This window comes from Esox lucius, chromosome 12, assembly GCF_011004845.1.
Source record: "Esox lucius isolate fEsoLuc1 chromosome 12, fEsoLuc1.pri, whole genome shotgun sequence".
Lineage (NCBI taxonomy): Eukaryota > Metazoa > Chordata > Actinopteri > Esociformes > Esocidae > Esox > Esox lucius.
This window is the reverse complement of record NC_047580.1, coordinates 3,907,933-3,922,917: the sequence shown is the minus strand read 5'-3', so window position 1 is coordinate 3,922,917 and position 14,985 is coordinate 3,907,933. Positions and strand designations below refer to the sequence as shown.

At 43.9% G+C, this 14,985-nt stretch overlaps 1 protein-coding gene across 11 annotated transcripts in view; it reads left to right on the top strand.

Annotated features, from left to right (window-relative positions):
- Positions 1-14,985, top strand: part of LOC105029953 (cyclin-dependent kinase 17-like) — a 64,664-nt gene that overhangs the window by 7,417 nt on the left and 42,262 nt on the right. For 9 of the 11 annotated variants that reach the window (XR_829541.4, XM_010903549.5, XM_013136575.4 and 6 more), the window contains exons 2-3: positions 722-883; positions 3,318-3,488. Coding sequence is in view for 10 of the 11 variants with exons in the window: in XM_010903549.5 (XP_010901851.2) it covers positions 754-883; positions 3,318-3,488 (301 nt within the window). In the remaining variant the exon portion in view is untranslated. The remainder of the gene's footprint in view (positions 1-721; positions 884-3,317; positions 3,489-14,985) is intronic. The other 2 variants (XM_010903556.5, XM_020051923.3) reach the window with 1 other exon arrangement.

Below are 14,985 nucleotides of genomic sequence, written 5' to 3'. Positions count from 1 at the left end.
GAGATTTGTGGTATATGGTGATATACGATGGACCATGGCAAAGAGCCGTATCAAGGCACCCCGCATTGTGTTGTGCCTAAGAACGGAACTTAGCCATGGTGTATTGGCCATATACCACACCCACACGTGAATCATTGTTTAAGCATACTACTTACCGTCAGCTAGTGATTGTGTTGGATGCATTGGTTGTTCTGAAGGCTGCATAATGAGAAGGATTTCAATTATATCACAGCTGGGACGCCTGCAATGGAGTCCATAGGGGGTCTCCTCTGCATGTAGCCAGCCTTTGTTGAGTTTCTTTCTTTGTATGTTTGTGGGCTTAAGTGTTCTCCATATGTTGTGTATTTATAAGTGGCTGCTATGTGAGAATCAGGGAGTATTGTGTGAGCTTAAAACACAGCATGCGAACACACACACACCCTCACACATGCTAATTGAATCTAAAAGCAATGCAGATCATCTATCCTCTTTGGTGAGGATCATGTGGCTCTTATGCAGCCCTTCATAAAAGAGAGTACATACTGATGGCGATGACGATGATGATATAGATAACGGTGACGATGTTGGGGCGAATGATGAAGATCACGACGGTGATGATGTTCATGGTGTTGACGGGCACAAAATATGACTTTTTTGATGGGGATGATGATGGGGATGATTATGGTGATGATGTCGTCGGTAATGATGGCGATGCTGACATTATTATTGTCTCTCTTTTCAGTAGGCCCGTGGGCCCCTGGCTGTGTACGTGAGATGGACAGGATGAAGATAATCAAGCGGAGGTTGTCCATGTCTCTACGCAGTGCCCGACCCGTAGATGACTCTCTGTCCGAACTGGCCGAGCAGATGACCCTGGATGAGGCCTCAGCAGCCAGAGAAAATGGTGAGGCAAACGCACACAAATTGTTAGTAATCCTGCATGTGTGGCAGAGATGGAACGGACTGCATCCTAACACCATCATCTTCACCATCCTCATCCTCCTTTTTTCACTGGGCTAGGACAGTTTGGGGTGGGTAATGGTAGTAAGCCATTGTGATCTGATCAGTTTGCACTATTTATGAACTATTTCCAATTGCTGTGTGTCTCGTGATGTTGACCCACCTTTAGGTTGTTATGGGCTTGTAAATTAGTGGATAGTGCTGTAGCAGAATCGATGTGGACACCTCCCTGCAGGCCTGCTGTCTGGCTGTATCCCCACCCCGCTGAAGTCAGCACTGAGCATAGAGCCATTCAAGACAGAACAGGAGAGGAGGCTGAGCACCACTCTTAGGTGGAACTGCGGTATAAATGCCATCTAGTGGCATGGCTGCAGTACTGCAGGTCATTGCGGTCGGTGTGCTAGGCTGCTTCTTCTGTGTGTGTGTGTGTGTGAGTGCGTGTGTGTGAGGTACTACTGAGGGAAAACAGGTCAGAACACAGAGTTCTACCTGACAGAGATAGGAAGAGAGCGGAACAAAGAGTGTGAAAGAGAGAGCAGGTTGATGAAAGATGGAGCATAATGCATTTACTGTACAGTATATAGAGGATTGTGATTGTTGCTACTCTCCCTCTGCCTAGCTGTAATGTCATCATATGGACACAGTTTGGATGAAGGTAGAGAGTACCCACAATCCCCTTTGTGTTGGTTCTACTTGCTCCTCTGCCCAGACAAAATATTTACCCGGCTTCACTCCATCTTGTTCCGTCGCTGCACCACCTGCATCACTCCTTCCCTCACTCTCCCTCTCTCCACCCCCTCCGCCTCTAACAGGTTTTATTACAACATTCCACTTCCTGAGGGAAATGAGAATGGAAGAACGATCCCGAGTTGTGTGAGAGAAAGAGAGATTGGTAAGGCAGGGCATGTGTGAGAGAGAGAGAGAGAGAGAGAGAGAGAGAAAGAGAGAAGGAGGGCATGTGAGAGAGAAAGGAGGAATGCATGTGAGCGTGGGAAGACATGAGAGAGAGAGAGAGAGAGAGAGAGAGGGAGGGCTTTAAACTTTAAACATGACTACATTTATATCTCTATCTATTTCCCTCCCTCTCTCTCTCTCTCTCTCTCTCTCTATCTCTCTCTCACTCTCTCTCTCTCTTTCCCTTTCCATAGTGTTAAAAAGTGGCAACACTGGAGCTGTTGTAAATGTTAATCCAAACAGCCTGGGTGTCCATTGAATTCTCATACAGTCTGAAGTGTTAACTGCTCGGTTGACCTGGAGACGGTTCTTCGCTCATTGGAGGCTCCTAACCTGGCTATGTTGAGTGCAGGCTGTTCCAGGACCAGCGCTTACCATGTATTTGCAGAGTCAGGGAAAAGTAGCCCTTGTTCATGTGTACATTAAGGGATTTAATAAGCAGACTGATTATAACAGACTGATTATAAATATAACAGACACCCTCCCACCTACAGGCTTGTCATCATTTATTTTTTTCATTAATCCATGCAGGTAGATGGATTTTGGCGCACTGTCTTATCAAATCAAATCCTAATATTTTTCACGGTGGTTGGACAGTCGGGTGGCACGTCATTTTGAGAGTCCCAATGTCCATGTGTAGATGCTCCATTGATTTTGAATTTAAGAGTTTGTTTAAAGTTTGTTCATATTTTGAATCTGTGGATAAGCAACTAGTTGCTAAATAAAGTTCAGGGTAAGGGTTTGGATACAGGTCAAGGTCAGGGATTGGATCAGTATAGTACAGATAGCTGAAATGTTACTGATATGTATGTGCTCCATTTGTAGTTGCTCTACATTTGCCCATTCCGTTTCCTCAATGGATGTCTCACAGGCCATCTGTCCCTCTGTTTGCTTCAGCCTGTCCTTGCTTGCTTGTTCCCTGTTCATCAGATTGTAATGTCACTGTGGACCCGTCTGTCCTCGGCCAGCCTGTCTTCTCTGTCTCCTTGAGGCATCTCCGTTCTCTGCCCGCCTCTCTGCTTTTGGCACTCTTTTCTCACGTTTTTTCATAAGCAATCTGCCTGGATTCTTTGGCGAATGCATAGAAAAGGAATTAATTGAGGCTCTGTTCAAGTTGGTTATTTGTCCCTTCTACTCATTCTATTTCTATGCATTTATTGTAACTCCGGGTAGTTTTCTTTTGTGGAAGGAGGTCCCCCATTCCGCTCTGTTTGAAGGTGGTGTCGTTAACATGACACACGGCTGTCCATATCTCATCCGTCGCCTTTCTCCGCTCACATGACTGTGGTATCTGTACACCATTCTCACTCTGCGTGGTCTTTTTCACTCTCTCTTTCTGTCCCCTCTTCTTTCCGTCTCCCTCTCTACCTCCCCTCTGTTCCGCCCCCCCTCCCTCATACTCCCTGTCTCCCCCCCACCCTCAGAGCCCACGGCGGTGTGTCCCGTCAGTGTTCATCCCCCAGCCTCTCACAGTGCTCCTTCCTTCCTGCGTCAGTATGCGGGCCAGCTGGGCCGCACCGCTGCCCTGCGCAGAGACAACCCGGGCCTGGACCGAGACAGGCCCTACCTCACGCTGCACAGGACCGGATCCCTCGGTACACACACACACGTCACAAACTCCCGCCCGGTTTCTTATTGTCCCTCCACGTTTGCTCATCACGCGGAAACCCTCTGTAGCTATCAGTTTTTCTGTTTGTCTCTCTCTTTCTCTCTCCCATTTTCTCTCTCTATTTGTCTGTTGCTCTTCCCGTGTGTGGATAATTACCTACTACGCAGTTCGTCTGTTTGTATAGCTTTGTGTCTTTTCCCAACCTTGGCTTTGTTTGTGTATAATAATGACTGTTGGATTTTCAGCATGTACAATCACGAGGGGTTGTGGTATACAGCCAATGATGTGTTAGGATACCACCCGTAGCTATAGTATATTGGCTATATACAACAAATCCCGGGTACCTTATTGAAATTATAAACCAGTATTAGCATAATTGGAACAATAAAAAGTGCTTTTATGACATATCTGTCGTGTATGGTCTCATACAACGTGGCTTTCTGCCAGCCAGCATTCAGGATTCAAACCACCCGGTTGTAATGTATATATTATATACATTATGCATTACAAGATGTTTTCGTATTATTATATTATATACATTTTAAGATGTCTGTCACCCCTCAGGTGCTCTGCATGCTTTTGATGTTTGAGTCTTGACTGTTATGTAGCGTGTGGGTGTGGGTGGGTGTGGGTGTGGGTGTGTGTATGTGTGGCTTCACCTCAAAGTCTGTCCGGATACTGCCATCTGGAGGTGGGTTACTGACAGTAATTTGATGCAATGTGGTGATGCTTCTCTATGGACTGGATCCTTACTATTTACCGACAGGACACATTGGCGGTGCACGAGTGAGTTAACAGGAAGCGAAAAATTGTCCAGTCACTGGGAGAAGGGGCTGGGATCATGGAGCGTGTGCATTAGTTCTCCAGGGGTTCTACTCTAGAGAGACGCGCTACTTTCTGTAATGACCCCAATCCTACAGCCTCATTCGCACACACGCTATCTGCCCCTCGGCCCGCCCTTGTTATGTGTTACAGTGTGTGGTGGATGGATGAATCTTGGTAATCTCATTTCCCTTTGCGGATAGAGCTTCATGGCAGGAGAACGAGGGAGAGGGGGAGGGAAGCCGGGGTTGGGGCATGTGCCCGGGCAGATTTGAGAGACTTAGTCTTACTACTTAATAAGAGAATTTTGACAGTTCTATTTCCTCACATTTCTATCACACCTAGCTAAGACCCGAATCCTGAGATAACTGCAGTTCCTCTGGACCTCTTGTTAGCCTGTCTTAATAATCTCTGGTGAGCCTGTCAACCATGCTTTTCCCTGGAGACAGGAATTCATCTCACCAGGAAAGGCATGGAGATTGAGAAGATGCTGTATCCTAAACTTTACTCTGGTCAGCCATTCTATGCTGCTATTACTGACAGGTTCAGCCCTGTTGTGCTTTTGGCTCTTTATAAGTAGGTTAGTGTCAAGGTGTCTGTGTGTCGTGGGTACGCGTGTTGTCTCGCTGAGTCACTGTGTTCAACTCTGCAGTCAGACCACGTCTCTCTCTAACAGAGAAGCGTGATGATGCAATCTTTCTTGCTGCACTAAAGAGATTACCATTCTCACCCCCCCATCTCTCCCTCCCCCTGGCTTTCTCTTGCTTTCTCTCTCTCTGTTTCCATCTCTCTTTCCTTCTTCCCTCTGGTCTTCATAATTAAAATCCCTATGAGTAGGTCTGGGTTAGTGCCGTGTTGCTAGTGGACACACACACGCACACACCCAGGTGGAAGCGACAGGGCTTTCACAGTGATGTAATCCATTTGGCAGTTGTGCGGCTGCTGTTCCGTTTGGTATTTACAGTATGCTAGGATTAACTAGACAGCATGTCTATCAATGTCTCTCTTCTCTCTCCCTCCCGCTCTTTCTCTCACTTTTCACTTTTCCATTCCCTTGTTTTCTATTTCTTTCGCTCTCTCTGTAAGGAGTTAAAGATTAGACATCACTTCTGCCTGAGTGCAAGACAGTTCTCCTTGTGACTCTCTCGCCCTCTCTCATTATTTATCCCACTCTGAATCCGAAATGGTCTAAATATACGCTAAGCCTAAACAGAACAATTAAAGCCTCTCACTCTTTTTCTGTTCACCCTTTTCCGGGCGATCCACTGTGGCGGGGTTCTGATACAAAGCATTAACACGGCAATAGGCACTCTACATCTCCCCGTCCCCCTCTGCATCACTCTTTCCTTCCAGCCATTCTTTACCTCTCCTAGATCAGATGTAATAAGTGCGATGCAATGCCACATCACTCATGTGGTTAGTTTCTGTTGGACAGGACTAGCCTGAAGCTGGGATGCCTCTATAGAATGAACTACGTGGACCTTTTCAGACGGTGCGCGAGAAAGATATAGGAAGAAATCACGACGGTTGCATAGGACGAAAGAGAAAATAAAGAGAGACAGTCATATGTTGGGTTTAACCTTATATTAACCTTATATTTTTATTTGAGCTTATGTATTTATTTAAGCTTCATTTTAGCCGGGCGGTTGGAGCTGATACCAAATGACTCATTTAAAAATGAGCCCTACATAAACACAATTACCACGCAAACTGAGCAAAAGGGGACACCCATTCTTAGGTACACACATCAAGTACACATCAAAACACAGTCACAAAAAGCTGAATGATCATACTAAAAAATCTTCATTTTAAACATTATCTAACATCCTTCAGAATTGCTCCAGTGTCCAGTTTATTCATCTCACCATAATCTTAAAGTATACTGAATGATTTTTTCCCCGTTAATTATTGTTGCTTTGTATTTGGAAAATACATGTATTTTGTTTTACACATTAAAACCTGACTCAGTAATTGTAAAATAGTGTTCTGACCTTTTTGATTTGGGTTTTTATCTATATGAACTCTTATTTTTATATATTCTGCATTTATGATTTTAAAATGCTGGAAATACAGGAGCTGTTTTCACCTTATACATACATATATATATATATGTATCTTTCAAAAGTTTGGGGTCACTGAGAAATGTCCTTGTTTTCCATGAAAACATGCATGAATGAATTTGAATAGGAAATAGAGCTAAATGAATAGGAAATTGTAATTGACAAGGTTAGAAATAATTATTTTGATTGAAATAATTATTGTGTCCTTCAAACTTTGCTTTCAACAAATCCCCCATTTGTAGCATTTACAGCCTTGCAGATCTTTGTATTCTAGTTGTCAGTTTGTCGAGGTAATCTGAAGAGATTTCACCCCATGCTTCATGAAGCACCTCCCACAAGTTGGATTGGCTTGATGGCACTTCTTACAAACAATACATTTTAACAGCTCAATAGGGTTGATATCCGTTGTGTGCTGGCCACTCCATATGCTTTGGGTCATTGTCCTGTTGTAGGAGGACATTTTCTCCAATCAAGCACAGTCCACAGGGTATGGCATGGCATTGCAGAATGGAGTGATAGCCTTCCTTCTTCAAGGTCCTTTTTACCCTGAACAAATCCACCACAACCAAAGCACCCCCAGACCATCACATTGCCGTGTAGTACAAGTGAGTACAACACAGAATTGTACAAGATGTTCAGTTTCTTGACAATTTCTCACATGGAAGAGCCTTCAGTTGATGATTAGCCTTTCAAAATGATATGATTTGCAAACACAACATATCATTGGAACACAGTACTGATGGTGCTGTAAATGGGCCTCTGTATGCAATGTATGTAGATATTCCATAAGAAATCAGCCATTTCCAGCTACAATAGGCATTTACAACATTTACAGTGTGTACCCTGTATATCTGATGTTATTTTAATGGACAAAAAAATAGCTTTTCTTTTGAAAACCAGGACATTTCTAAGTGACCCCAATCTTTTGAACTGCAGTGTATATTATTATTTGTTTCATTTGTCTTACTATCCAAATTAATGAATTTAGGTCGACTTTCAGGTGCCTAAGACTTGTTCACTGTCCTGTACAAAACAATCAATTCCACCAAAGCTATCTGGCTACTGTTTATAAGTTCATAGCTGCGAATGGACATTAGAATTAATTTTCTTAAATTCAGTCATCTGTTTGTGACTGCAAACCCTATTTCAGCAACACAACGCCAGTAGCTCTCCTTTGTCAGCTGCTGCTGTAACAGCTGAACGAATGCCAAGACGGTAATCTACAGACAGACAACAATCACTCTAGATTTAGGGGCAGCATGTCTAAAACTATATGTTAAATAAAAGTGAATAAGCAAGCCGTTTATGTCACAAAATGGGGTGATCATTCTTAATGTCACACAAGTCATCACCTTTCAACAGAGGTAGCCCTTGGGCCACCATTTAGACCGTGGGGATGGTATCAGAACTCTTAATATGTCTAGAAATATGCAATAACTCTTAAGTCATTTAGTAATTTACAAGTCAGAAAGTTGTTGAAATGAAAGCAGATATTCTAGAAGTTGACTGGTCGTCTTCCATCAGTTCACCTGGAGGTGCTAAGAGGGAAGAGGTAGTTGAAGAATTGTGACACTGAAATATAGATTTTTAGGCCGTGTTTAGACAGGGAAGAAGAGAAAGTTCCCACGATTCAGTACATTAACTGTTTTCCGAAGTTCTACCAATCATCAGCTGAGTTTGAGGTTAAGAATGTAGTGAGATTTTCCGTAATCATTCTACTTCCTAATTTCAAGAAAAGCCGCCAAAGGGAAAGAAAGAAACCAACAGTGAGAAAGACTGAGATTCAGTGAGTTTGACTCAGAGTAGAAAAAAGTTAAAAGCAGAGTAGTAGTAACCGATAGCTTCAGGGCCTTTGGTATCTCAGTAATTGAATAATCAGATTCCTCAGACACAGATAAAGGGTTTAGATGTAATTACTGGAGCCTAGGCACTCCCTGTCCCTCAGCTCTGTGCGCAGGCGTTTGTGTGTGTGCACGTTCATGCTTGTGTGCGTCCGTGCTCGCGCCTCAGTGCTCTACACCCAAATATGTCTGTTCAATATTGCATGGATTCGATTTTACCCCTGGTTTAAGTCTCTAATGGCCAGAAAGACAGTGGCCGAAGAACGATCAGAGGGATAGAGACTGAAAACGGAATTGTTGAACCCTTGGAGAGGGAGGAGGTTGGCAAAGAAGTCACGGAGACAGAGGGAGACAAAAGGGGTGGGCCAATCAAGTACAGTAGAGCTCCGGATGATGAGCGGGAGAGGGTGGGAGGGAGAGGGAGGGTGGGAGGGAGAGGGTGGGAGGGGGAGGGTGGGATGGAGAGGGTGGGAGGGAGGGAGAGGGTGGGAGGGAGGGAGAGGGTGGGAGGGAGGGAGAGGGTGGGATGGAGAGGGTGGGAGGGAGAGGGTGGGAGGGAGGGAGAGGGTGGGAGGGAGAGGGTGGGAGAGGGAGAGGGTGGGAGGGACACCGAGGTCCGTAAAGAAGGGATAGTGGGAAAGCTTTTGTCCTTGAGCCGTCCCACATTCAAAGGCTTTCACAGAAGATCAAGGGAGCAAGCACTCCCAAGCTTCTTACGATACTTTAGCTTCTTAGTAAATGATTGAACGGGTAGTGTGTGTGCGCATGTGGCTGCAGAGAAGCATGGATGGATATCGATTGGTCTAAGAGCCCTCTCCTGTTATAGATACAGGGATGGGAGAGACTGATGGCGCATTTGTGTGTGTGTGTGTAAATGTGTGTGGGTCTGTGTGTGTTGTAGCACAAGGGAATCTGTCAGACTTTTTTCTCTCTTTGTGAGACAAATTATTTTGTCCTCAGTGACCGCATTTTTGGGAGATTGACCAGGGCAACAGCATTTGTGTGTGAAGTTCAGTGGAGGCTGTGGTGCATTTTACAGCATAATTATTCATTCATGCAGGGTGGTGTGTGTGCGTGTGTGTGGTGACTGCTTAGTGCTGATGTCATTTACAGATTCCCGGCATCTCACTAGATTTTAATGTGATCAGTAACACAATAAATAACCCTCTTGGAGCTCTTAAACCAGTTTTTTCGATTTGAGTCCGAAATTATTGTCACTCTTGACATTTAGTGTACAAGGAAATCCTGGTGAACATTTCCCTGTTGTATGTGGTGTTGTGCAACCCTAACCCTTTCTGATGTAGGGACTCCTCCGTGTGGTAGTTCAGGCTCCTAAATAGCATGGACCAGTGAATGTGTTTCCTCCAGGAGCGTATGTACCGACAAGTACTTCCTAGTTGAGCAAGCAGGGCAAAAAGAAGCAGAAGCAGCTTGGTAATACGTGCTCTGGAGGATCCATGTCTCCATCTACACGACCGTGGTTTCTTTTCTCTCAGCCTCTCTTTGTGTGTTATGTGTATGTAACTCTGTGCCTACCTGCTCTGTTTTTGACCTTCCTTTGTCAGCAAACAATGTGACTGCAGAGAGAGAGAGAGACATAGGGCTATAGAGAGAGAGAGAGAGAGAGAGAGAGACATAGGGCTATAGAGAGAGAGAGAGACATAGGGCTATAGAGAGAGAGAGAGACATAGGGCTATAGAGAGAGAGAGAGAGAGACATAGGGCTATAGAGAGAGAGAGAGAGAGAGAGAGAGAGAGAGAGAGAGAGAGAGAGAGAGAGACATAGGGCTATAGAGAGAGAGAGAGAGAGAGAGAGAGACATAGGGCTATAGAGAGAGAGAGAGAGAGAGAGACATAGGGCTATAGAGAGAGAGAGAGAGAGAGAGAGAGAGAGAGAGAAAGACATAGGGCTATAGAGAGAGAGAGAGAGAGACATAGGGCTATAGAGAGAGAGAGAGAGAGAGAGACATAGGGCTATAGAGAGAGAGAGAGAGACATAGGGCTATAGAGAGAGAGAGAGACATAGGGCTATAGAGAGAGAGAGAGAGACATAGGGCTAGAGAGAGAGAGAGAGACATAGTGCTAGAGAGAGAGAGAGAGACATGGGGCTAGAGAGAGAGAGAGACATAGGGCTATAGAGAGAGAGAGAGAGAGAGAGAGAGAGAGAGAGAGAGACATAGGGCTATATAGAGAGAGAGACATAGGGCTATAGAGAGAGAGAGAGAGAGAGAGAGAGAGAGAGACATAGGGCTATAGAGAGAGAGAGACATAGGGCAATAGAGAGAGAGAGAGACATAGGGCTATAGAGAGAGAGAGACATAGGGCTATAGAGAGAGAGAGACATAGGGCTATAGAGAGAGAGAGAGACATAGGGCTATAGAGAGAGAGAGAGACATAGGGCTAGAGAGAGAGAGAGACATAGGGCTAGAGAGAGAGAGAGAGAGAGAGAGAGAGAGAGAGACATAGGGCTATAGAGAGAGAGAGAGACATAGGGCTATAGAGAGAGAGAGAGACATAGGGCTAGAGAGAGAGAGACATAGTGCTAGAGAGAGAGAGAGAGAGACATAGTGCTAGAGAGAGAGAGAGAGAGAGAGACATAGGGCTATAGAGGGAGGTAGGGAAAGAAGACAAGAGGGAGGGAGGGAGGGAGGAAGAGGGAGTGTCATATAAAGGAGGTGAAGTGGCAGCACCGGGAGTTTTCTCTGTCTGGTCTTTGTATGCGTGCGTGTGTGAATCTTCTGGAAGTAGAAGGCAGGTTGAAGACAGATTCTACACCAAAGACAGTGAGCCCTGGTTGGGTATATATGCTGCAAGAATACTGGGCCCCACACAGAGCGGCTATCTAGAATGGACCTCTCAAAAGCTTTTTAAGCAGGTTGTTAGTTTACTTTTCTTTTAGTTTCTAGCTTCTGTTTTTTAAAACACTTGAGTTCCATCCACGCAGACTTGGTACCTTCCTGCAGTCGGTCCTCTTTGTGCTTTCATAATGGGTGAGCACTGGAAGAATGGGGTTAACATGGAGGGGCTGAAAACGGATGACAGAGACCACATTCAGAGGCTCTCAACTTTCCACAGGCTTAGAATGTTGGACACCTGCCGTCCCCTTGGCAACTCCATTGGTGAGTGTGTGTTGGTGTGTGTGTATGTGTCATCTTCATCCTTTTCTTCTTTAGACCCACTGAAATATAGTTATATTGGTATTCATAGCAATCATTTACTGTGGTATTTTGTATTTCATTTCTGTCCCCACTAGATTTGTCCAAGTTGTGTCCTGGTTTTTTTTTCATAAAATGCACAAAAACAACAACAGGTGGATATTAGACAAGAACTGATACATTTAAGAACAATACAACAAAGAAATAATGGAGGGGTGTGTGGTGGGTTTGGACAGCTTCTGTATGGTGGATGTGCGGTGTGCATTTAGTACCGTTCTGAAATGTTCTGCAGTGGTTGGAATGTGAAAGTATCTCATCCCCATTGAGATTCACTGGAGCGTGGAAAAAAGCCCAAAAAACTGTATTGGCTGGCTTGCAGGCAGATTGTGTGAGTTAGAAGTAACCAGGGGCGCTTGGCTTTCTGAGCTGCGGCTGACATTTAGAGTGTGCTCCCAGCCTGAGTCCACAGTTACTGGAGCACGATGGTGGAGTCTGAATCTGGTAAAGGCCAGGAGCACATTGAGGAGGGAGGGGTGCTATGGAAAGGAGTTTAATTGAATGTGCTGTGTGTGTGTGTGTGTGTGTGTGTGTGTGTGTGAAAGTATACTACAGGTAATTAGCTATATTATGCAAACAAACTATAAGTAAATATGATTAAGCTGGTATATAAACGCAAAAATATAATAATTACAGTGCATGGGGTTTTGAACTTTGTTATACCCCTTGTAGTGTTACATGGTATTTTTAAGCAAAAAGGAATCTATGGTGTATATATAAAATATAGCCAACATACAATGGTGTCCGTAAAATGGTCCATACAATGGTGCTGATTGGCTGATAAACATCAACGGCATAATATCACATTACTTATTATTGCTCTTATTGTGGTGGTAACTGATTCAATATATAAATTAGGCATCCTGGTTTTGTGCCACGCGATAAGTGTTTTTTTGCCATACGATGGATCGTGCCTAAGAACACCTCGTAGCCTTATACCTCACTCCCTCGTGCCTTATTGCTTAAATATACAATATATCTCATCTGTGTTTGTATACTTTACTTTTCCCCTAGCTAACTAGCCTGGCCTAGCTACCCAACTGGCTTTCACAGGTGGAAATACAGGTGAAATGCTAAGATCAGGTGATACCATGTCTCTTTCTTGACATAAGCAAAACACACCATGACTTCTCCTTACGGTTAAAGAGATGTGACCAAATACTGGTTACTGCTCAGGTATATTTCTGTGTGTGCCGGTGTGTGTGTTTAAGCAGCTTGGTATCCCGTTTACATTTCTCTTTCAAGTGTCAGTTACTTTCTGTGTAGTTTCCCTGTCAGTCCTGACTGTTGCTTTCTGCTTACTCTTGGCTGTACTCAATATTATTATTTGCTGATTCATAGGCAGAAGTGAGGAGTTTATTTGGTGCCTGTGTTCACATTTCTGTCAATGGTTATAATGTCTGTTACAGCCTGTAACATTAACTGTACTCTTACTCAAACCTCTCTTGGGGACCCACAGCCATTCCATCATTTTGTTGTAGCCCTGAACTACAGTAGCTGACCTCACTGAAGTCAAGGCCTCAGCCAAGGGCTTGATAATTATTCAACAAGGTGATTCAGCTTTGCTAGCTCTGGAGTACATCCCCATGAGAGGTTTAAGAAACAATGCTCAAGATCAGTGGTTCTCAAATGGTTTTGCCTTTGAACCCAAATTAAAATAGGTTGTTTCAGATGTAAACGTATACAAGTATCTCAAAATGTTTTGCTCAGATGCTATCTGGAAAACCCTTGTCTGTGACATTTTCAGTCAATGTACTGTAGCAATATAATGTACTGGAATCTATTGAACACAATCTGTGATTGAGGATGAATAGGTTTCAGTTCATTATATACAGTTTGTCCATATAATTTTTATACACTTTCTACGTAGTGCTGATTGAATTCAGAATTGAAACTCTTTTCTTTTCTTTAATCAAACTTTAACTTTAAACTGCGACCCATTCAAAACCACCGCTATGGAGTGTTTTTAGGAACATAAGAATATGTGCACTGTATGTCTGAACAGATGTAGTGTACGCATCAACAGGTCATGTTTATACAGATGCTAGTAATACTCAACCTGTTTCAGTCTCATGGCTACCACTCTTACAGGGTGAGGCGAACATCTGAGCAGATATTGTCTTTAACTGCGTTAAGGCGCCTGGTTTATATACAGGTGCTGGTCATAAAATTTGAATATCATCAAAAAGTTTATTTATTTCAGTAATTCCATTCATAAAGTGAAACTTGTCTAATGTATACATTCATTCCACACAGACTGATATATTTCAAGTGTTTATTTCTTTTAATTTTGATTATTATAACTGACAACTAACGAAAACCCCAAATTCAGTATCTCAGAAAATTAGAATATTGTGAAAAGGTTCAATATTGAAGACACCTGGTTCCACATTGTAATCAGCTAATTAACCCAAAACACCTGCAAAGGCCTTTAAATGGTCTCTCAGTCTAGTTCTGTATGCTACACAATCATGGGGAAGACTGCTGACTTGACAGCTGTCCAAAAGACAACCATTAACACCTTGCACAAGGAGGGCAAGACACAAAAGGTCATAGCTAAAGAGGCTGGCTGTTCACCGAACTGTGTCCAAACACATTAATAGAGAGGCGAAGGGAAGGAAAAGATGTGGTAGGAAAAAGTGTACAAGCAATAGGGATAACCGCACCCTGGAGAGGATTGTGAAACAAACCCATTCAAAAATGTGGGGGAGATTCACAAAGAGTGGACTGCAGCTGGAGTCAGTGCTTCAAGAACCACCACGCACAGACAAATGCAAGACAGGGGTTTCAGCTGTCGCATTCCTTGTGTCAAGCCACTCTTGAACAATACACAGTGTCAGAAGCATCTCGCCTGGGCTAAAGACAAAAAGGACTGGACTGCTGCTAAGTGGTCCAAAGTTATGTTCTCTGATGAAAGTACATTTTGCATTTCCTTTGGAAATCAAGGTCCCAGAGTCTGGAGGAAGAGAGGAGAGGCACAGAATTCACGTTGCTTGAAGTCCAGTGTAAAGTTTCCACAGTCAGTGATGGTTTGGGGTGCCATGTCATCTGCTGGTGTTGGTCGACTGTGTTTTCTGAGGTCCAAGGTCAACGCAGCCATCTACCAGGAAGTTTTAGAGCACTTCATGCTTCCTGCTGCTGACCAATTTATGGAGCTGCAGATTTCATTTTCCAACAGGACTTGGTACCTGCACACAATGCCAAAGCTATCAGTACCTGGTTTAAGGACCATGGTATTCCTGTTCTTAATTGGCCAGCAAACTCGTCTGACCTTAACCCTATAGAAAATCTATGGGGTATTGTGAAGAGGAAGATGCGATACGCCAGACCCAACAATGCAAAAGAGCTGAAGGCCACTTTCAGAGCAACCTGGGCTCTCATAACACCTGGGCAGTGCCACAGACTGATCGACTCCATGCCACGCCACATTGCTGCAGTAATTCAGGCAAAAGGAGCCCCAACTATGTATTGAGTGCAGTACATGCTCATACTTTTCATGTTCATACTTTTCAGTTGGCCAACATTTCAAAAAATCATTTTTTTGTATTG